General features: G+C 40.6%; 2 protein-coding genes and 1 long non-coding RNA gene across 4 annotated transcripts in view; 2 read left to right on the top strand and 1 right to left on the bottom strand.

Annotated features, from left to right (window-relative positions):
* Nucleotides 1–4,807: 4,807 nt before the first annotated feature.
* On the top strand, nucleotides 4,808–13,029 carry CCDC112 (coiled-coil domain containing 112). 2 transcript variants are annotated; one of them, XM_050330196.1, is made up of 10 exons: nucleotides 4,808–4,859; nucleotides 5,898–6,013; nucleotides 7,225–7,346; nucleotides 8,219–8,308; nucleotides 9,084–9,159; nucleotides 9,736–10,126; nucleotides 10,939–11,349; nucleotides 12,022–12,117; nucleotides 12,697–12,815; nucleotides 12,899–13,029. In XM_050330196.1, the coding sequence occupies exons 2-10, from the start codon at nucleotides 5,952–5,954 to the stop codon at nucleotides 12,927–12,929; spliced, it is 1,398 nt and encodes a 465-aa protein (XP_050186153.1). In that variant the 5' UTR covers nucleotides 4,808–4,859; nucleotides 5,898–5,951; the 3' UTR covers nucleotides 12,930–13,029. The 2 variants fall into 2 exon arrangements, with proteins under 2 accessions (XP_050186153.1, XP_050186152.1); XM_050330195.1 differs by lacking the exon at nucleotides 4,808–4,859 and adding an exon at nucleotides 5,489–5,537.
* Nucleotides 7,352–12,703, bottom strand: LOC126647695 (uncharacterized). Its single transcript, XR_007630646.1, has 2 exons — nucleotides 12,337–12,703; nucleotides 7,352–10,042 (listed from the first exon to the last, which is right to left on the bottom strand). It is a non-coding gene; the product is annotated as an uncharacterized LOC126647695 (long non-coding RNA).
* Nucleotides 13,030–13,278: 249 nt separating the features above from the next.
* Nucleotides 13,279–23,354, top strand: part of PGGT1B (protein geranylgeranyltransferase type I subunit beta) — a 36,805-nt gene continuing 26,729 nt past the window's right edge. The window contains 2 exon segments of the mRNA XM_050330216.1: nucleotides 13,279–13,432; nucleotides 18,626–18,744. Coding sequence (XP_050186173.1) covers nucleotides 13,302–13,432; nucleotides 18,626–18,744 — 250 coding nt within the window. The 5' untranslated portion in view covers nucleotides 13,279–13,301.

The raw sequence follows: 23,354 nt of genomic DNA, 5'->3' as shown, positions 1-23,354 counted from the left end.
AAAGAGCAAGGGAACAGGACAAGGTGTTGAAGGTCTTCACCATATCCTTTCTTCTAAAATAGTACCAAGATCCTATCTTTTGCCCACCAAATTTTACTTTATCTTTTGCCCAAACATTTACTTGACTTAATATTGGCAGAGACTGGTACTGTCACATTTTACAGCAAACTGTTCTGAAGCCAGGTATAAAAGTAGAGGCAATATTTAATATTGTCTGGAAGTTGCTTCTCTTTGATAACTGGGTGTTGGTCAAAGAAAACCCAGTGAATGTGAACAAAACTTGCTAGCGAGCTTGTTTTCACTGCAATAGTCAACCCATGAAACCCACAATGTTTAACTCCATGCTACTGAAATCTGGGATAGCCCAGTGAAACTGGGGTAGCCTTATGGTGGCCATGAAAATAGTAAACATTGTCCTCGTTTCAAGTTTATTTCTTAATCTGAATTTGGACAATAATTTTTTTTTCTGTAAATGGACTTTTTGTTTATCTGTTCCTTTTTTAAATCACAAAGACTTGTTTCCATGTCAACTAGCAGTGAGTGTGTCTTGCATCTTTCAGCCATATACCCAGAAAAACGAAGGCAAAAATTGTGACTGTGATTGACATATGTGTTGCTGTACTGGTTGTGCAATTACAGTCCCAAGTCACACACATGCTCATTCAGCTGCTTAAGCATAAGGACTTACAGTAACTACAAATAAAAAATGTAGAAGTACAGCATTCTAAACTGTAGCTTTTTAATTCTGATTAAAAATTTAACTCTGATTACTAATTTAATCACTCAACTCTCATAGCTACTGCAGCAAGCTGTAGCAACCAGAACTGAGAAAAATAAAAGTAATCATAAAAATTAGGAGCTTTAATGTGCCTATTATGAAATCAGTGCTGAAACTCTTAAACACTTCCAGCTGTAGCAATGCTAGGCTCTGCACTTGTGACAGACCAGGCGGTTCCCTTTATTTGTGTATGTCAGTTTTGCTTTTGTGCGCAAATATCCTTGTACTTGCTCCAGTAAAGGTCAGCTTTGCCAGCCAGTCATTTTCCTCATGCACCTAGGAACCCATTTCTTCTTTGCAGGACGTGCTTCCTCAGAGAACCTTATTGATAATACATTCTCGTTTATCTGCCTCTGACATATCTGAGGTCTTTGGAGCTGCTGAGTATGGCTGGAATTAGTAGACTCTTGGCGTTTAAGTGGCAGGGAGAAGAAGAGCTCCTGATAGCCCAAAGCAGGCTGCCAGTTTTTTGCAGAAGCCAAAGAAAAGCCAAAAGAAAGTCCTTCACACTTGACTGCATTAATAATGTTATAGAAGAGCAGCATAGGTGCTGATAAACTAAAAACTCATGATGAAAAAGAAGTGGCAGAGACAGCTGCTGAGTAAGGCCTTAAAGCTCCAGCATGACTGATGTAGTAGTGTGACCTACAGAGTTGTGCCAGTTTCAAACACAAGCAGCTGCTAAGGTTGTTGATTGAATGTACAAATGTGTACCAGGGATGGCATCCAACTTTTTTTGCTGTGTTGAGATTTGGCCAAGCCTAAAATTTTCTGTAATTTTGCCAGAGCACATTTCTGTCCTCTGCTTGCCAGATCTAAGGACAGTATTTTGGAACACTAAGACTTGAACTTAGAATTAGCACCTTCATCACATTCCAAATGATCTTCAAGAAAACCTTTGGGGCTTCAGCAACACATTAGGAATTGTTTGTTTACTGCCATGCCTGCAATCACTTTTTGCTTGTTTGTCTCAAGTACAGTTGTGGGAAACATTTTCTTCCTCCTTTTATAACAGAAAAGGGAGATGAATAAGGATGTAATTACAAAAGAGACAAGAATGGGAGTTAATGTAAAAATTCATTAAAAAGTTCTAGAGAATGGGGAGAAAAAAAGGAAAAACAGAATTGGAGTAAAAAAAATTAATAAGCTGAATAATTATCCAGTTTTCATTTACATAGGTATAAATCAGGAGAAAGTGAAAAACATTAAAATTTTGTGCTTTTGTTCATTTGGAACTCTTGGGTTTGTCCAGGTTTTTTTTTCATTTCCCCTTTGGTCTTCTACTTCAATTTTAGTGTGAAATCTAGACTTCAACCAGGGAAGGGAGGGGAAGGAAGGGGAGGGGAGAGGAGGGGACGCAAGGCAAGGTGAGGGAACTTATTTTAATTATTTTTCCTGCTACCTATATTCCTTGCCGTCATGCCACCAAGCACATACCTAAAGCACAGCTTTATGCGAAAATGAGTTAGGGTGAGTGGAACAGGAACTCATCTGGGAAACAGAAAAGGAATCTTTTATAATTGCACCATCTAGTCTGGAGCTCCTCGATTTCTGGGGCAAGTTAAGCAATGGCAGGAGAAGGTGCTGAGGGACACTGACACTAGGCTGCAGCTGCAGAGCAAGAAACCTTTGTCTGTCCAAGCTGTTAGACCTCCCAGCACTCCAGGCCAGGTCTCATCCACGAGCACCCTGTCCTTATCAATTAAAGGGAAGCTAGTGGTCTCAATATGTGGCCAGATCATCCTGCAAAGAGAGACAGAGACAGCCAAAGGGCTGGATGCAGGCTCTGCTACATAGAGACACTAAAAGCTTGTTGTTGGTTTCTAAAAAACACAACACAACAAAACAAACAAAAAACCCCACCCAAAACTATGCCTTTAGTAGCTACTAGGTGCTTCTCAGATGACACCTGGTGGACAAAAGCTAAAGAGATGGAAGCAGCCTGCCTTCGTAGTAAAGAATTGTACGATCCTTGCTCACATCTGCACTATTGCACTTACTGCTGGTGCACCTATCAGGTGCCCTCCCAACTCTGCTCATCCGCCCCTCCTCACCAGTCTATTATTACAGTTCCCCAGAATAAGCACATGTCATCCATGTACCAGCAATAGCTTTTTTTTAGCACTCGCTTTCATATTTTCTTTTTTATTATGACTTATGCCTTGAATTTAATTCTGATCTGCAAATTCAAGGCAAGGATAGAGTGGACATACCATTTTCAGAAACAAAAACACAAGGAAAGCCCATGTTAGCAGCAACTGGGTGTTTCTATTAGGTGTAGGATAACTAGACAATGTTGTGAATGCCTTGATAAGTTTATAGTTGTACTCAGAGAGTTAAAGGCTTTGATTTTTTCTGATCATTAATTTACTTGTCCTCTTTTAAACTGCTTCGATTTTAATTCTCTAACAGTGTCTGTATTTTTGCTTGATACAACTGTCCTAATGCATTCCTGATGAGGTCTCAGAGGCACCAATTAAAAAAAACAACACTCCAGTGAGTGAATACTTATTTCTCCTGGTAAGATGGGTGGATGACATGAATGGGAATATGAAGTTCTGGTGCAGTCCTTTTTATCTCTTTTGCTTGCAGAATTTCAGAAAATATCAAATACTGCTGAACCAAGGCTGCAACAGAAGGCCTCTTCCATAAATAAAGTGACTGTGATCAATTGTTTTACTGCTAGCAGTGCATCTTGTAGGTTAATGCCCTCTTTTCCTGTTTTTTGGGTTTTTTTCCTGTTCTTTAAATCTTAACAGTTTTATCTTTTTCTTAGTGTATTTCCATGCTTTATTTTTTTTGCAAAATTTTGAAAGATTTTACGAAGCAAAACACACAGAAAAGTTAGGGATTCGTGGCCTTCAAAGACCAAACTAAGCTAAGAAAGAATGTGGAAAGGTCAGGAGGTAATTACGTAATTATCTAGCTTGTTTCTTCTCGATTTAGATTACTTGTTTACAGAAAGGGCACAGTGGCCATCCAAGAGCCGTGGCATTGTATTTGGTCTGGCTGGCATGGAGTTAACATTCCCTGCTGCAGTGCACATAGAGCTGTGCTTTGTGTTTATAGCCATGACAGTGTTGAGACCACTCCAGTGTTTGGCTACTGCTGAACAGTGCTGAGGTAGCATCAGGGCTCTCTCCCCAACATCTCCCCTAAAGGCCAGTAGGCTTGGAGTGGGCAAGAGGTTGGGACACAGCTCGGACAGCTGTCCTAAAAGGACCAAAGGGACATTCTGTGCCATATGATGTTGTAAAAATAAAAGCTAAGGTGTGGTGTATATTTTATTAAGGTGTTTGTCTTCTAAAGGAACTGCTATATGTACTGGGGCCACACTCCTTCGTAAGTGGCTGGATATCACCTACTAATAGCAAGGAGAGAATAAAGCTTTTTGCTTCTCTTTGCTTCTGAGGAAGGCCTTTGCCTTTACCTTCAGTAATGAGTTTTTCATCTTATTTCTGCCCCTGTTCTGCTGAGCAAAGTGAGTGACAGAGCAGCTTTGTGGACACCTGGTGCCCAGTCAAGGTCAACCTACTGCAGGCATATCCTAGATGAGATGAGTCCTGCTCCACCAAGGGAACGAAGTAATGTCCTGGCAGAGCTGGTAGCCAAGGTTCATCTTTATACCAGCATCACAACTTGATGTCTGACTCCACGGTGCTCAAAGCCATAAGTAACAAAGTCTAACTCGGCTCCGTTATCTGAAATATCCCTGCAAATGGTTTCCAGTACAACTATGAAAAGTTCTTAGGATTCTGAGCAACTCACAAGTAAAGGGTGTGGCAAATAATAATAGAGATTGCCCATCCAGAAACTGGTGAACTACTGAACAGTATCTGAATTATACTATGAGTGGGGACACCTTTCCAAAATGCTTGCTGAAAACAGGTGCTTCCAATGGAGCAGTCCAGTGGCCAATTTGCTGATCATAGAAACAAAACTTAGAAGGGCTGACAGTGACTAAAAGAAAGCAAATACTAACACTACCGACTTTTTTCCTCTTACATCCAACAGTAAAGGCCAAGACAAAGAAGACTTGGAAGCACTGTCATGAAAAGAATACTTTTACAAGCCATTTCAGGTAACAAACTGTGAGAACACTCCTCTTTAATTTATGTTGACAACTATTTTCAGGTTTTGAACGGTTCTCTTTTACTTTTTAATTCCTGTTCAGCAAACACAAAGAGAACAAATATTAGTACAGCCAAAAAACACCAAGAGGAAAAATGTATCAGGAAAGTGCTGTTAAAAACATCAATTAGGCAAAAAAAATGTCTTCTGCTTAGGCCGCTCAGGCAGCATCTGTGAATGCTTTTGTGTTCCGCAGCTGGGAAAACACCAGTTCCTAAAATCTCTTCAGCTAGCAGAGCCACTGAATGATTAATTATTTCTATTCCGCAGGAACGTTAAATGGCAACTCATTTTAAAGTTCGATTCGTAAATACATGAGTGAAAAACATGATCTTGAGAGCCCCCCCCCTCCCCCCCCAAAAAAAAAATTACTGAATAACATTCTGACAGGATAATGAGGGCATATTCCAGTTCTCCCCGAAGAAAGCAATCAATATAAAGCCTTAAGTCCCGACATAAACGAAACTAGGGCCAGTAACACCAGCCCTACGGTGGCTGAGGAAGGGGGGAGGGGGGGAAGGGTTAAATCGTGTGAGGAAAAGGCGCGGCCGCCCCTCCCCTCAGCGCAGCCGGCGGCAAGATGGCCGCGCTGGCCTCGGCGCTGGCGGCGGCCGCCGGGCAGCAGCAGGTAAAGACCTCCCGGCGTGCCGGGGGGCGGAGGGATGAGCCTGGAACAGCAACCCGCAGGAAGCAGCGCGGGCTTGCGGGGCTGGCCTGGGGGCGGCAGCCTCTGCCAAAGCAAGGCGGTGTTGTTGTTTCATTGCCCTGTTGAACGAGCGAGCGCCTTTTTGTGCGCGGTCACCGGCTCGCCGTCGCTCGCCGCTCCGGTTTCGTACCTGTGCGGCGGGAAATTAATTGAGTCGCGCCAGCGGAAAACCGAAGTGATGTGTCACTCTGCACTGTGGTGTTGTCTGCTTAAAACTAACGAACGAGCATTTAAAAAAAAAAAATACTGGTTGTGAATAATACTTTATTTTGTTATCTGCAGAATGAGGGCTGTTCCAGCACTGCAGGTGCTGGTCTGCAATTTCAGAACTGGAAGATGAAAGCTGAGCCAGCTAAGAAAGTTGAATTCTTAAGAAGTGCAGAAAAGCTAAAAGCTCAGTAAGTTAAACACTTCATCATAAGTATGTTTTCATGGTGTTCTGGAGGTAGCAATAAAATCAACGTTTAAATAAGAATATATAGGAATGAAATCTTCAGGCAAAGGTTTCCTTTTCAGGAGCTCAGACAAATTGTTGTGGTTTTTACAGCAGTTCAGGATAGGCTTACGAGCTCAAAAATGCCTTGTTGTTCTAACTGCTATTTGGACTTTGGCCGGTCATCTTGTTTAGTAAGAACTGCTGCTCTAGGTGCACAAAAAAGGAAGTGTGTGTGTGTGGCACAATTGAGTTCTCAGTTTTCCTACTCAGCTGCGCTTACACTTCTGAGGAACTAAAGCCCTTAAGACACACTAACAAAAAGGGAATTGCAGCAGCATTACAACAACTCCTTCAGAGAAGACTGAAAGACTTCATCTGAAATATTTAGGCCACTGTTCTGGAAAATGAGGGTTCAAGACAGCTCAGGCACAGAAGTGATTTAAATCTGTTTCCCCACATCTTCACTAAGTGCAGGTAGCAACTATGCTGGTGGCTGAAAGAACAGGGAATTTTCTTCTTGAATGGATGAGCTTTATGAGGAATAGTGATTGAGGAATAGAGGTGTAGCCACCTGGTTGAAGGAGACCTTTGTAGTTATGAATCCTGAGTGAACAGTGGCACTTGAGTCTCACAGCAGTGCTTTACACTGTCTGACTGAATTGACTTCACCTTGATTACCCTGGATCCTGTTTTATGGCTCCAAATTTGACTGCTAAGTAATGTAGACGTTCCTAAGCAGCTTGAAACCAGGCATGCCATTGTGGCTCATTGTCCCTCTGTAGTGTTGTCTGTGCTGGGGCTCCATCTAGGTGTGCCACTGTATTAATACAGCCTGTCTGCCTGCACTTTTCAAGGAAAGTTTGCATAAGGCTTCCAGATCGTGAGCATACACATAGAATTTCAGGCTGTTTCAGTGTGTGAACCACTGCGTGTCAGTAAGGTGATTTCCTTATTACATTCTTTCCCTTGTTCAAGTTCTTGAGTTACTTTAGTGTGAAGTCTTGTAACTGCAGAAAGATTTTCCTTGAAAACAGTTGTAGGAACAAACCAGGGATTTGTAAAAAATCTAAGACAGTCCTGTTGACATAGTTTCAGCTGCACACTAACCTTGGAAAATTTTGGGACTTTGCTGAGTATTCGTGTCCTACTCAGTGTGGCATCCTTTTTTTCTAGGCTTGCAAATATAGAAAAAGACAAGAGTGGACTTCTTTATAATAGGAAGAGTGATTTTAGGGTAGAATACAGAATACTAGAGGATCTAGAACGCAGCATGACTGTCAGCAGAAAAACAGAAAGTAAGTGGGGTTTTATTCAGATTTATTGTTTGCCTTTTTTTCTTTAATCTGCTGTTGCTTTAATATAAATGGCTTTAATGTAAATGGTTTAATAATCAGTAGTGCAGAGAGATCAGTTTAGGTGGAAGCGACATACTGTTGGACTATGATCTTTTAGAACATGTACAAGAACACTCAAAATTTCCATTTACTTCAGCATGGTCTGTGTGCTTTTGCACTTTGTGTTGTCTTAAGTAGGAACCAGTAGGGTCATATCTTAGCTACATCTTGTTACATTTAGGAATCCCTTATCCTTTTCTTAAACCAAATCTTTTACGATGGAAGATAGAGCTCCTTATTATCTAAGATGTATCCAGAACTTCATCCTCCTCAGTATTTTATTTATGGACTGAGGAGGAGCCAAGTGGTAAAAAAGCAAATTAATGCACACATGCTTGGAGTACACAAAAACATTGATTCTACCCTATTTAACACAGCAAACAAATAAATCTTGCTGAAGTAGTGCATTCACATACACTTTCCAAGTTTGCTTTCTCTTCACAGATGAGTGTTTTGAGGCCTAGGGTCAAAGTTGCCCTCAAAACTCTAGAGAAGTTGTCATCTACATTGGCAGTATTCTCCAAACTCCCCCTTGGGAATGGGAGCTACTGATTTTAAAATCTGTTGGTGCTGCGTGGGGAGGTACATGGACCATGTGGTCAGCTATATGCAGTTACAGATATTACAGCAGATTCTTATGATCAAACACAATTTGTGTCTCTGCTTAGATTAAATCCCCAGTTTATTTTGGATACTTCATTGGTTTTGTTCTTGTGTGGAATTAATGGACAAAGAAACTGTTAGAATTATCAGCACCTTATTTTGTTTAACAGAAGCTAAAATCCTGCAGCAGCTATCAAAAATACAAAACAATGTGAAGAGACTTCAGCAACAATTAAAGGATGTGAAGCCTACACCAGAATGTAAGTCACGATGACAGATTTAAAAACATTTTCGTCTACAGACAGGTTTCTTGCATAAGTTGGGCTTGTTGTTGTCCTTCTATAGCAAATGCTGCAACAACTTGTTCAGTTTAGATGTTCTGAAACTTTTGGGAAATGGACACTAAAAGAACCATTCGCTTCTGATACTCCACTACCTCATGTGGACCTTAAGTTGAGGCCCTCCTACTAGCTGAGGGCTTTGTGATGCTAGATAAAATGCATCCCACTTCATTTATTCCGTATTTTATCTACCAAAAAAATCATTATCTTCTTAAGGTGTGAGTGAAGATACCAAGAACTAGCAAGGCATGAAAACTGAAATAAGAGTTTTGGATTATATAACTTTACCAAAACCCAGGTTCGTTAAACTACATGTTCAATATGTATGCACAAAGATTTATGCTGGTTTAAAACAGATTCTAAAACTTTTTTCTGCCATTGCAAGAGAAATCTTCTCTGGACAACTGTCTTACCATCTTTCTCAAAGTCAGGACTACAGCACGCTGACAGCACAGGACAAAGTCTTACTTTGATGTTTCTTTGTCAGCTTTGTAGGAGTAATGACCTGCAGGCTAAATAGGATTGCTACAGCCTGGGATAAACCAAAATCACTAACTGCATAAACTGTTTATAAACTGTTATAAAACAAACAAAAGCAGAACTCTGTCCTGGAAGTCTCTGCATTTCTGGACAGTGCTGGTAAATACTGGATCCTTCTTAAGTTATATGCTTTTTTCTTCTTTTCCTCTTGTAGTCGTTGACAAGCTCAAGGAAATGATGGAAGAAATTGAAAATGAAATCAATGCTTTTAAAGAGGAACAGAGGCAAATGTATGTTTATACATGCTTCAGCTGTAAGAAAAAGTACTTTCATAAGACACAATGAAAACGTCTCATTAGTCCAGCAAACTATTCTTTAGATTTACTCTTTTGCCGGTGATTCCTGTGGTATGTAAATCAAAGCAGGAGCTATCAACGGTAGAATCCTGATAAACTGTGTTTTAGAGGGGCTCCTGCAGCATTCCAATGTAACAACCATTTGCCTAAGAAAAGACTTTTCAGAGAAAGGCTGCAGAAGAGATTAGATTGTGGGGGTTTTGCTGATGACTGTTGTTCTGTTTTCTGAGTGGGTTTGTGGGGATTTTCCTTTCTCTCTACTGGTGTCAGGAGGGGATTGAGTGAGTTGTGTGAGTGCCATGAATGTGTGCTTTCAGTAAAAGGGTAACTTAATTCTCATTGTGTAGTGCTTTATTATCAGATCATTACAACTGTGCCATTACCACTGCAGTTCTTAATCTTTGAAGAACAGCTTTTGTGTGGCATTGAACAATTCCAAAATTAATTTTTGGTGAATGGACAATGAATACGGGATTTTTTTGTTACATTCCAGTGTTTGTCACTTTTCAGATATGAACAGCTTTTGAAGGAGGAAAAAGCTACCATTAATGAGCTCAGTCTCTTTGAGAGAAAAGTGGAACTGTGGGCGTTAGGCAGCTTAACAACAGAAAAAGTTTTGAAATTACCATCAGCCAGGGTTACAGTTGATAAAAGACTGGAAAATCATCTACCCCAAGAAGTAGTAGAGTTTGAAAGGTTTCTTCAGCGAACAGGAGGGCGGCAAGGAGGCTGGGATGATTATGATCATCAAAATTTTCTGAAAGTACGGACTAAGTACAGAGGAAGGCTGTCTTACATCGATGAAGCCCTTCAGTATCTTGGTGGAAGAACAAAAGAAGATATTGAACAACATGACAAATGGTATCAAGAATTTCTAATTTTACATGAAAGAAAGAAAGAGGTAAAATAACCCCTCTAGGGCTTTTGGAGATTTAAGAAAAAGCACTTATTTTTAAAATGCATACATTTCTTATTTTTGTTTCTGCCTCTCTGGTGGTAGTGCTAGGTGGATTTCTGTTGGTGTATAAATGAGGTCTTTGGCATCTTCAACTTGCCAAAAGTACTTGTCTTTAATAAATAATTACCAATAAGCATAAGACCTAATAACACACTGCAGAGGGCTGTGTATTACCAAAGTATGTTATAAATGCTTCTGGTGGTAGTGGTCTAGCAAGTTAGATGCCAATCCCAGTGCAGTAAGTGATTCTATCTGAAATCACAGTTCCTATTACATTTGTCCCTAAGAATGTCTGTCCCACTGTATAGGCAATCTACCTATGCCAGACTGACATACAGAATCATGACTCTCTCAACAACTATCCATCTGAGTAATAAAAGATACACGGACATAAGAACTATTATGAAATAGTAGGTTGAATTGTTAATTTGAAAAAAAATAGGAACTGAAATATGTTTGTATTGAAAAAGCATGTTACACCAACATTCATAACTACCCAAAGTTATTGTAATTGCTGTAACTGAAACAGGTTTAGCAGCTGTCTATTACAGCTGCCCACGTGATCCATAAAATAGAAAAAAAATGTGAGAAAACATATGTAGGTGCTCCTTTGCCTTAAGTTTTGCCTTCAGTAGACTTCTAATTCCTATCTGTGGTTTGTGTCTTGGGAATATATGTTTTCATCAGATTGAATCAATATGAATATGTAAATTTTCATTAAAACCTTGGATTTTTTTCCTACTGGTCTCTTGCAGTCAATTAAGAAATGGAAAGAAAAGCAGCAGGCAGAAAAAGAAAGAAACATGAAGGAGAAAGAGAAATCAGAAAAAATGCTCAAGCAAAAATGGCGACAGGACGAAGAAGCTCAGAAGCAAAAAGCAGAAGAAGAAAGAAAAAGAAAACAAGCAGCAGTTGAAGCATGGAAGAAGCAGAAAGCAATAGCATTTGCAATGGAACAAGCATCTCAACTAAAACTAAAAGAAGAGACAGAGAAAAGGCAAGAAAAAGAGCGCCAATGCCACGTGAAGTTACTGTTGGAAAAGAATACCTTGCAGAAGAAAGTAAAGGAGGAACTTGAAAAGCTTGGAAATGAGAAGAGAGAGGAAGCTGAAAAGGAGGAAGGGAAGAAAATTGCTGCAGAAAAAATTTCTAGGTTTCAGGAGCGTGTGCGTAATTACATCTTCATTTATGCATATGTTATATATAAATGTTAAACACTTTTTAAACCCCAAATTCCATAACATAAATTGATTCACTATGAGAACAGCATCTACTGCAGACAAGAAATAGTAGGAAACTTGATTTTAGACACAGATGTTCCTTTTCCTCAATATCTAAATTCTACAAGATTACTCAAGCCCACATTTCTTGCTACACATATAAGTGCTTTTATTTATTACTTCAGTGTAAAAATGGGAAAAATTGCTTGGGCTGTGGTGTTCTCCATGGTGTAGAAAATGTCAGAGGACCTGAGTGTTGGATGCAGAGATAAAAAGAGATGTTTGAATATCCTTGCAGTTTTCAGTAGCTGTTAGGTAAAGTTGGATCCCATATCAGTGTAAGTGCAAGTACTGGAGAACTGATATTATTGTCAGCATTCACATTAGAGTTTTTTAATAAAAAGAGTTTAAACTACTATATTTTTTTCCAAAGGGATGTAACTATAATTTGTTTGTGCAGGCCAAGCCATAATAAGTAGCTACCTAGTGAAACTTCCTGTACAATGGTAATAATTTCAAACCAAAAAATAATTACCTGTGAAAAGGCTGCATATATATCTTTATATCCTTTGTTTTACTTCCAAAGAAAAGTTCACTTTTCCATTCATTATATTTCAGGATCTACATAAACTGGAGCTAAGGCTTTTACAGAAACAAGCTAAAGAAATAGAGGAGCAAGAAAAAGAAAAGAAGTTGGCAAAGTTGAGAGAGAAGGTGATTTTTGTTGTAATCTGAGGTGTATGCAGCTTGGTGGTTTAAACAAACTTTTTTTTCATTGATCTGAAAAGCAGTAGTGTTTAATTATCTAAATGATTGATAAAACAAAGTAATTCATGTTATCAGGAGACAAAAATGCAGCAGGCATAGTTGTTCTTGTGTTTAAAAACAAAACCAAAAAAGATGAGCATTTATTTATCTCGTGGCAGTACTTACCAGGGTAAAGCCTATAGGTCATTCAGTGCTGCAATATCAGGCTGGCTTGTATTTTTTGAAATGGTTTCTATCATTGGTTAAATAAGTAGACTGGCTTCCGGAAGCATTTTGAGTACACTGGGTGTTGAAAGAATCTAACCTTGTAAATTACTAAAATCTAGTGACAGCAAGCAGTTGTTGCGCCTCATACTGATTTCATGTTTCACCCATTCCCTGGGATAGTATGAAGGGAAATGTCTCGTTCTGTCTAGCCAGCTCTGTTTAGTCTGCACCCGTTCCTGTGATGAAGACCCAAGGAGTGCAATGTAAATCCTTCTGTGATCAAGGAAAAAGATTTTTGCTTATTTGTTTCATTCTGAGGTCGAGATTCGGGTAACCAGAGACCGATCCGGGTTGCACAAAGCTTCCAAGGGCTTGGAAGAATGTAGGGAGGAGATGGCACCAGCAGCTTCAGAACCACTGTTACGCGTTGTTCACAGGTAAGGAGGGGGCCATGGACGTGTAGCCTGACAGAGGTGCAGTTAATGTACGAGCTCTTTATACCTTTTTGCTTTGTTATCAGGGCTGTCCCAGCCTGGAGAGGAGGGCTGTAGCTGCGCCCCAGCCTGTCCTTGCCACAAGACGAAGCAGCAGACAGCACTTTTCGGGAGCCGGCACAGAGTTGGCTTGACACATGACGTGCATTCCCTTTGTATTTCGAAAGTGTCGGGTTGGGAGTGCCACCCGTGGGACCGGCCAGGCGTGATGTCCCTTGGCATTAAAAGCGAGTTTCCCCACAGCTGCGTGGGACAGCCTCCTCGGGGTGGGGTGGGTCGTCACACTGGCGCTGGCCCTTCCCTTTCCCCTTCCGCTTTGCCCCTTCCCCCGTTCTCATGTTTCCTGTTCCCCGTTGCCTTTCCCCGCCCCGGGGCGGGCCCCGCGGGTGACGCGCTCGGGGCGCGCCGGGCGCGGGCAGCGGCGGCGGGATGGAGATGGCGGCGGCGCCGGGCGCGGGGGAGCCGGAGCGCCTGGACTTCCTGCGGGATCGGCACGTGCGCTTCTTCCAGCGCTGCCTCCAGATCCTGCCCGAGCGCTACTCGTCCCTGGAGACCAGCAGGTAGCAGCGGGCCGGGATCTCGTGATTCGGGCGGGCCGCGCACCGCCGTGTCCCGCCCGGCGCCCCACGCCCGTGCCGGGATGCCGCCCTCATCGCCCTTTCCGCCGGGCGGGCATTTCCATGGGAAATCCCTGCCAGAGGCTGCCCGGCGTCCCGTGGCCGTGGGCAGGGAGCCGCACTGCCGGGGCCGGAAGGAAAAGCCTCCCTGTAAATCCGGCCACCGGCAGAAGGCTCCCCAAAAAACCCGGGTTGATACAGGGGCGTAGTCTCTGCTCGCGTAAACTGCCCGATATCCCCACGGGAAGACTTGTTGATCCTTTTAATCTGTTTGCAATCCAGTGCTTAATCCGCCCTGGAAGCCATTTTAAAATAAGTTACTTAAGCTTTTTGTTGCTCTGGGTCAACACGCAGAAGATTCTTGTTCATATAAGAGAAATACATTAAGTTTTCATTTCTTAGTGTAAGAGATAAAATACTAGTGAAGTATGTTACAAATTAGAGGGACATTTGTCCCTGTAATGACTTTAGAATGTACTTACCTCATGTTCTTGGAGTCTTCACTAAGGTAATTGGTGACATCTGAGGCACAAGAAGAGCAATAACTTGATTGTCAAGCTTCACCTGATAAAAACGTGGAGATATGCAGATGGTTTGATATCTTGCTCAACCAATAAAATCATCAGATGCTTTTCACAGTGTCATCTTCTGCAGGTCATTCTGTGAAGAATGCTGAATGGCTTTGATCAGGTCATCCTGCTGAATCAAGCTTTATTTCAGTTGAGAGCACAAACACTTGGCAGAACCGTGTAAAGACTAGCACAGATAGTACCGGACTCTGTGTGGAGAGGGGCTAGCAGAGGGCTACAAGGATGATTAAGGGGTTGGAACATTTGTTGTGTGTGGAAAGGTTGAAGGATCTGGGCCTGTTCAGCCTCAAAAAGAGATGACTGAGAGAGGAACTTACCAATGCATTCAAATATCTTAAGGGTGAGCAGCAAGAGGATGGGGCCAGACTCTTCAGTGGTACCCAGTGGCAGGACAAAGAGCCACAAACACAAACTGAAGCACAAGAAGGTCCATCTGAATATGAGCAGAAACTTCTTTGGTGTGGGGTTGACTGATCACTGAAACAGGCTACCCAGAGAGGTTGTGGAATTTCCTTCCCTGAGTTACTCAGAACTTGCCTGCACATGATCTGGACGGCTTGCTCTGGGTGAACCTGCTTTAGCAGAGAGAGGGTTGTACTAGATGATCTCCAAAGGTCCCTTCCAACCCCAGCCGTTCTGTAATTTTGTGAAATTTTGATTTCAGAGCTTCAAATAATTTATTCATTAAGAATTATTGGGTGTTTCAGTGTATTTTCTCAGTTATTTTAAATGACAGCAAGAGGAAGTCTAGGCCTCCTATACTTTTAACTGGTGTTAGACCTTAAAGTTACAATAACACGCAGATGTGTTAAAGTGATAAATAACTAACCTTACCCCACTGACATATGAAAATGCTAAAGAAATGGGATATGTCTGGCCTAGAAGAGGAACAATCTGATCAGCCTTCTATTATTGAGAAACTAACTACAGAGAAAGATGGAGGTGTGCTCTTTAGAAGGGACCATGGTGATGGGGCGGGAGACCATGGGAATAAGGTGCTTCAGAAAGAACTGTGTGGCTGTAGGAAAATATTCTTCACCATTCAAGCAGTTAACCATGAACAGCTTGCCCACTGAAGTAATGGAGTCTCCATTGTGGTCTTGGCTTGTCAGGGTCCTGGGAATCTCATCTGAGGCCCTGTGTTCTGCAGAAGGTGGCATCAGTGAGAGGAACTCACTGCATTGCCAAGCTTGTCGCAGTTTGCCACTCATCTGAAACAAGTTCCAGTTTACAGAAAGTCTTCCTCAATCTTACTGAGTAATAGTAACAATGATTGTTTGAGAACTCTAGAGAAATTAATTAGATGTCTTGAGCTTTAATTTGATTTGTGGCCATAGTAGCCTCAGTACTTTGAATGATCAGTGGCAATGTGTGTTGCACATAATAGCTGTGCAGTATTGGAAAAACACTTGTTTTCTGAAAATTGGAACCATCAATTTGACACTATTTCATGATGCCTTAATTTTTGGCTAATGAGCACTATCTAAGCTTTCAATTGGAATAAAAATCATGGCCCTGTAAATTCATGCATTTTCTGTAGTTGTGAAGTTTTTACTCAGCTACAGGTTTTTTGGTTCTCTTACAGTGATTTTTAGATCAGTGTTCTGCAGGTGTGCATGCATGACTGTTGACAAAAGGGAGGGATTAAAGCATAAATGCATCATCCCCCGTGTGATCTCAAGGGTACTAAGTTTGCCTTTTTTGCAAGGTCAAGGTCGCTGAAATTAGCAAACCTTAGGCAAACCTCTGGAGCTGATACTGCTGCGTAAAGAAATGCTTTTAAGCCTTTTATTCTTGCTTCCCCTGTTCTTGCCTTTGCATGGTTCCATTGTGAATTCAAGGGGAAACTCAACTAAATTAAAGAAAGATGTGTTAAATAAATAAATAAATAAAATAATTTGTCAGATGCTTTTTGTTCACTGCACTGCAGCATTTGTTGTCACCAGACAAGGGTGGTAGAGACTGAAATTTTCCACACTGTGCTGGTCCATTCTGGCTTAGGCTGTAGATTTTCAAACAGTAAGGGAGAACAAAGAAAATTCATTTAATGTTCTTTACTCAACTTTTTGGCTCAAAGCCTTCATAATTATTTTTATCTGCAGTTATTGCATGCAACAGTAGTTGCAGCAAGAGTGCTTTTTAAGTGTTCTGACTGATAGTGTTTCTTACATACTGATTGCTAGTACCGTCAGGTTTCGCAGGAAAATCAACTCCTAGTCTCTGAAGTCCTTCAGACTGTGGTACTTCATGGTGCTCTTTGTAGCACACCTAATCAGTTTTGCAGATCAGTTATTTCAAACGTGTTTTGAATTCTGTTGAGAAACTGTAGTCTTTGTTCATGCCTGAAGATGAAGAGATCTGAATGTGTCATCAGAGATGTCCTGTTGACTGTCCTCTGTGGAAATGGCTGTAGATAAAGGTCTTACTCTTCATGCCATGTGTCGCCTAAGATGCTGCTAGGACTTGTTTTTATTGGAACATATGTCTGTTAAGTTTCTGTGAGGCAGGATAGCCTATGGAGTAAGGATGCAGTGTCTAGGTGGCTGTATTGGGACCTCTCTGTGTCCAGTGGTGCCAGATCTTCTTGCCCATCACAAGTAAATTCCAACACACTCAGGCTGTTCCTTAGTAATGCTGGAGACAGACAATCAACTCTGAATAAGTAAACTGAAACCCAGCTATAGGTAAAACCACTTTTTAAATTCATGTATTTGACATATATTTTTAACTATAGATGAGATTTACTGTCTGTATTTTATGCACAGCTTTGTGGTTTGGGACCTACTTCACAGCAGTTTCTAGGGCTGATGTTGGCGTGTTGTTTGTGCTTTACTGGAAGTAGCTCAGCTGGGTACAATAGCGTGAAATGTCTTTTAAGTAGTTCTAGTAGAAGGCTGTCAGTGTTTGTGAAAATCAGAACATATAGGCAGTGCTTCAAATAATTTATTTAGCTGAACAGTAAATTCCTTGGAGTTTTTTTATAAAAGTAGAGATTTTGTTTGAATTAGTGGTTTATTAACCAGGGTCAGATTTTGGGTTAAAAGAGATCTGATCAATGCAGTAGTTGATATAAACCTTGAAGTGTTCATTTTGAACTTTGAAAAACAATTTTTTGTCATCAGAACAGTTAAAAGATACTTTTGCTCTACATAAAAATACATTTGTGTCCAACGTACTTTTTTTGGCTTTCTCTACTCAAAAGAAGTATTTGTAATAATAATTGTCAAGACACATATTTTACCAGCCCACTGGTAGAAATGCCACCCTTGGAGGTTGTACCACTGTGCTGAGATTACCACTGTTTTTTCCTTGGTCTTACTGTTTGGAGTTCTGATGAACCACATGCAGGAATTAAGTGGCTGTAGAGGCACCTATCCACATCTGTCTCCTTGTCTTCAGAGCTGCCTACTGCTGGTGGCCAAGGTGGCTCACCGGCTTGTGAGGAAAATGCAAATTACAACTTGATCTGCTAAGGAAAGCTGGTATTAGCTTCTGGTTTTCCTTGACATGCTGAATTATAGTTTCTGCATATATAGCAGTTGTTTCACATTCCACGGTCTTACCTGGTGAAAGGAAAGCAAGAATTTCTGGAAGGATAGGCAGACACAAGTGTGGGTGGCAAAATATACATCCAGCTAATTTTAATCTGAGTCAGAACTTTGGGCTTCCAAGGTACCATTACATGAACATTTTCTCTTGTAGCAAACACCCTGAGAGTGCTGTTGCTTTGGTGCTCTATCAGAGTGAGTAATGTAGCTGTTTGAAGGGCCATGCTCTGTGTTGGTGGCTGCAGTGGTTTGAGATAAAAACAAACACTGCAAAGAAAGTGCTAGTTAGCAGGTCTGGTAGGACACGTTTATGGAAGGAGACAAGTTGTGGGAAAGAAGTTTGGTGTGCGAGCTACTCCACTGCTCTGTTGGATACCTGGATTTGGTGTACTTAATTTTAGATGTTTAATGAGGTAGTCATCTAGGTTGCTTTATGCCCAAGCGCAAGAAATAAGTAGCTCTAGATGTTAATTCATCCTGTGTGCATATGTTTGCATTGTTTGCTTGCAAGCTAGGCTTTGCTGTTTGACACTTGAATTCTAAGCATCTGGAACTGGGTTTGGGGCACAATGAGAAGCAGCTTGCTGTAGTTAAGGGTTACCTTGCATATGCAGTTAATTCATATTTAGGAGATTATTCATGTAAGAATTTTTCACAGAGAACTAGTGCTCCATATATTAATAACATAGTTTACTTTGTAGTAGGTTGTTGCATACTTTTTCTGGTAAACAGGCTCATAGGTTAATTTTGAATTGGCATATCATTATTGTATAAAAGAAGGGGCAGCTTAAATAAAAAACCTTGTTGAGACAGAAATGCCTGCAATACAAAGAACATTATTTTATCCAGTAGATAAATTTCATGTTTTCTGAGCTAGTCTCTGGGTTGCACCTCTGTCAAAGGCTGAGAATGCATAGATGTATCTGTTTCTGCAACGTTTTGTTAATTTCCCCATGATATTTATGGTGGGAAGTGTAAGTCTTATCTTTTTCTTTTAGGTTGACAATTGCATTTTTCGCTCTCTCTGGTCTGGATATGTTGGATTCCTTAGATGTGGTGAACAAAGATGATATAATAGAATGGATTTATTCCCTGCAGGTCCTTCCCACTGAAGACAGTGAGTGAGTTTTTAGTTTTTTTATTGATATTAACATCTTTACTTTTGCTTTTTACTTGGGGAATAGTGGATGGCTCTGGTTTTTATAAAATACAAGGTTGGCTTTCCTGAAGTGCTGTCCTGATAATTTCAGATAGTGATGTCAAGCAAATCTTGGAAATAGATCCCTCACAAGTAATAAAGCTAGAAAAAGCAGAAATTTGTTTGAAGATAAGCCAGTATAAAATAGTATGATGAAGTTGCACCTTTGGGCTTCTCAGAGGAATGTTTCACCTGATTTTAAAAGAAATGCATATGTTATGGAACTATTACAAGTCTAATATTACAAGTCTAAGGGTTGGACTTGATGATCTCGAAGGTCTCTTCCAACCCAGTTAATTCTATGATTGTATATTGAATTCCACTCCTATACCAGGAGTTCTGAGCATGGGTGTGGTTTTTTGGAACAGCTTTTGGAAAATGGGAAGTGTAAGAGTAAGAAGCAAAAAGGATAAACACAGTCCCTACTTGAGAAAATAAAATCTGTTCTTTAGAGCTGTGAAGGTTGAATTTACCCAAGGTTTCTGGAGGGAGTAGTGCTGTTGCTGTATCCCAGCTGTCCTCAGATTGGAAGGTGCACAGCAGATCCAAGCCGGAGAGGGAGCCCACAGGAAATGTCTGTTTCCTGGTGACTTGACAGAAGTTAGGGAGGTGTTCTTCCTGTGGGCTAGGTGGTATTAGCAGTTTTTTCTGTGGCAGTGCGGTGGAATAGTGACCAGCAGTAGAGGGGGTGGGAGGGAGGGAGATGTGGGTGAGGCGCTGCTGCTTTACAGCAGGCGTGTTAAATGCTGGTGTGGGTATAGCTCCAGACTGGAGGCTCTCTAGAGCCAGGTGGCTGTCTGCAAAATCATGAACATATACTTTGGATGGCTGTAGAAAGAAAATTGTGTGTTTTCCTATATTATTTAGTCTAATTATGTACTACAAATTAGATATCTAAAATCTATATGCTGCAAATAAGGTCTCTAAAATCAGTTTTATGAAATAAAAACATTTTTATGAAGCAAGCATTTGGAAATCAGGATAGCTGATGCTTTATTTTTGCAGTAATAAAAAGATCATTTTTCTTACTCTGGAGACTTAGAAACCATCAGATCCACCCCAGAAATTAGTTTTAATAGATTTCTTTTGTCTTTGTTGTATTCCAGGACTGATTATAGAAAATTAGGAATTTGGATCAGATAATTATTCCTGACATTTTTAATCATGAGGAGATACCTGTCCCTTCTGACTTTTATCCCAGTCTTCAGGAGTGTATTCCAAAAGATCAGGGAAGTTTGCAAGATTAGAGAGAACAGGCATTTTTATTTGTTTATCATTGATAGTATGCACTGATTTTTCAGAAGGGTTCTACATGACCAGTGTTTGGAATATTCCCACTGTCAAGAGCCTCCTAGGGAGAGGAGTAAAAATCTCGGCACACGGATATGGAGGCTGACAGTCCATGGCACAGCAGAGATGTTCTCCTTTTTTTCCTAGCTATCATCCCCTCATAAAACTACAGTAGAGTAGTTTTGGGGAGGTTGCTTTTGGCAGTGCATTCTGTGCTTTCTAAATAATAAACTCTGCTTTTTACCATAAGAATAAGCTTCCCTCCAATCCCGTATTTTCATATCACATTGTAATAACTCTTGTTCTTCTTACGTTTTGGTAATAACACTACTCTTACGTGGTCATTTGACCCCTAAAGCTTCAGCATTATTTTTATTTTGTTTTTGCTTCATCTACTGGACAATAGACGGTGTAAAATGTAAATGATGCCAACAGCAGAAAGTTGAATATTGGATGACTAAATGTGAAGAAGAGAATGTCTACCTTCCTGTAGTGTCTACTTTCAATAAAATGTATTAACTTTCTGGTTTTTAATCCTGGGTGTGTGCAATGCTTGTTAATTGGCAGCTTCCCAGTAGCAGAGCTCTTACTCCCTCTTTTGGCCTGTTTGAAGAAGTGTTTAAACTCTGGTAGTCTACAGGAGTTAAGTTTTTGGTTTCAAAATGATTGTGCATCTCCAGTTAGAGATGGGTGCCTGCTAGATGGATCAGAATCCTTCTGGGTAAAAAAACCAAACAAGCAACCGCAATACTTTGCTTTTAAAGAAGCTTACTATTGCAGCTTTTTTAACATTCATTCTGATAAATCTGTTTTTCTGTGGAATATTGGTTTTAAACATTTATATTATAACAGTGTCTTATAATGCAGTTTCTGCAGTGACAGATTTCAGCAATCTAAAGCAACTGTGTCATATTTGATATAAGTCTTTACTTAGTTTGGTTCTGGGACAGAAAACCAATTTAAAACCTACGTTTTGAATTGGAATATATTTTTACAGAATCTTGGGATTTGTTTTTAATTATGTCAGTGGTCGAATTTCTAAAATGGGCAAAAAGAATTTCTGTAATTCTTTTCAGAATAAATAAATTTCTCTGCTCTTCATGTTTGTCCCTCCAAAGGTTCCATTATCTATAGCATTTTTGTTTAAAGCATTTTTTTAAGATGTCAAATTCAAATTATTTTGAGGACTACTGCTACCTTACAGTCATTTTTCCAGTGGATGTGAGACAGAACAGTTGATGCTTTACAAAACTTAGTACCTGCTTATTTTTATCAGTAACTATTGTAGTATATGTAGTGGCTCGGATAGAATTCACTATTTTTCCTAGTAGCCCCTAAGCTGCTGTTTTGGGCCTAGAACTAAAAAGAGTGTTGGTAAACAGCAGTCTCTTAGCTGTTGCAGAGTAGTACCTGCACAGCATCAAGGCTGGCTCTTTTCCTCTGCAGTCCTTTTCCCCCAGCAGATACAGCTGGGGGACACAGCCAGGACAGCTGACCTGAGGGATACTCCACACCATCTGGCATCATCTTCAGCAATAAAAGCTTGGGAAAAGAAGGAGGAAGGGGGCGATGTTTGTGGATCTGGCAGTTGTCTTCCTGAGTAACCCTTACACCTGCTGAGGCCATGCTTTCTGGGAAGTGGCTGTACACCTGCCTGGCTGATGGGAAGTAGTGAATGAATCCCTCCCTTGCTTTGCATGTGCCCAAAACTTCTGCTTCACTTATCAGACTGTCTCTGTCTCACTCCCTGTGTCTTCTCCCTTTCCCTCTGTTTTCTTGTCCTGACACTGGAGGGGGAAGTGAGGGGGTGGCTGTGCGGGTGCTCAGCTGCTGGTCGGGGTCAACCCACCACAGCAGGGCATTACAGAACCTGGCAGAAAATTCAGGATTTAGTGGTTTAGAGCACTTCTTAGATAGGGTCTCCCAATATCCTGTGGTGGTTTTAAGTAACATGTTTGTATTTACTGCTGTGTAATGTATCTGATGGCTAAAGAAAGCTTCACTTCAGAGGTTTGTAGTCTTTGAAATTTTTATGTGAAACTAAAGCTCTCTAATGCAAAGTGGTGAGATCTTGATCTGGCTGAGTAAGAAAGCAAATGTATACTCTGTCAACCTAATTGAAATGCACTAAAGGAAGATAAAGGTCTGTCCGTATAGTATTCTTCTGTGGGTTTATTGCAACTGTGATTCAAACAAATAATGTCCTTTAGGTACCCTAATTTTAGCTCAGCTGTTTCAGAGACTGTCTCAATACCAGTTTTAATTAGGAGGGAATGACATGTCACATATGCATGCTGACCCTCACACAGAAACACATCCTTAGCTGAATGCTTCAACTTATTGCCACCTTCTGCTGGTTTGAAGGGCCCCTGCCTTCTCTAACTCATGCTAAATAGTTTGGCTTTATATTGCATAGATTTTGGCCGTGGTTACCTTTCCTGCACTTCCAGTAAATGCTCTGCTTAGGTGTGTGGCTAATATATATTTTTGTTTTGTTTGTGTGTTCACTGCAGGAAGTTGAAATCTTGAAAAAGTTCTTTTTTCTTTCCCTTTTTTCATTTTGAGGAAGGTGGTGCTCTTTTACAAGCCTTACCAGAAATTATATGTATTTAGACTAAGACGTATTTTTTTGAGTTTTACTGAAATTGGAAAAGCATTCAGAAAAGACCCTCTTTCAATTAGCTGATTGTTCTTAAGATCCTTATGATGTCAGAATTTTAATTTTTTTCCTCTCATAGTACAGTTCTTTGATAGAACTTCAAATTTATTGTAACTATCTTAAAGTGCAACTCACAGCAATTTAAGAAATATGTATCCCCGTTTCTTGCAAGCCAGTTCACCACTTTTAAAAGAGAGTGAATCCAGAGCTTTGTACTCAAGTAATCTAATTACAGGCAGCAGAGACACACTGCTTGGCTTTATTCATCCACCATCCTCCCACATAGGAACACTGGCATTTGTTTGACCCTGCTTGAGAGCTTGCTGAAGTGGCTGGAAAGCATGTATCTATTTATCTAACAGAAGGTTAGCTTTGTGTTGTGATGGTGAACTGTGTTGGTTGGAAATGCCACTGCGAGCCCACTAAGGCAGAGGGAAGGAAATTGTACTTTTTGACTGCTGGATGATTCACTAGCTTTGCTTTACTAAGAAATGGAACCAAAAAGAACACTGAGACATGTTGCATTTGTAAGACTGAACCCATAGAACCCATGGATAGCAGACTGGAAATCATTATGCTG

Source organism: Myiozetetes cayanensis, unplaced genomic scaffold, assembly GCF_022539395.1.
Source record: "Myiozetetes cayanensis isolate MyiCay16 unplaced genomic scaffold, myiCay2020 scf4, whole genome shotgun sequence".
NCBI classification, from domain to species: Eukaryota; Metazoa; Chordata; class Aves; order Passeriformes; family Tyrannidae; genus Myiozetetes; species Myiozetetes cayanensis.
Note: the sequence above shows the minus strand (reverse complement) of the source record. Positions and strands in the feature narration are given on the sequence as shown.

Bases quoted from the DNA above. Each gene is read 5' to 3' on its own strand.
- CCDC112 (XM_050330195.1), top strand. From the start codon at position 5,490: ATGGCCGCGCTGGCCTCGGCGCTGGCGGCGGCCGCCGGGCAGCAGCAG. The intron at 7,347-8,218 runs GTAAGTGGGGTT...TTTGTTTAACAG, and splicing joins TGTCAGCAGAAAAACAGAAA to AAGCTAAAATCCTGCAGCAG. The intron at 10,127-10,938 runs GTAAAATAACCC...GGTCTCTTGCAG, and splicing joins TACATGAAAGAAAGAAAGAG to TCAATTAAGAAATGGAAAGA.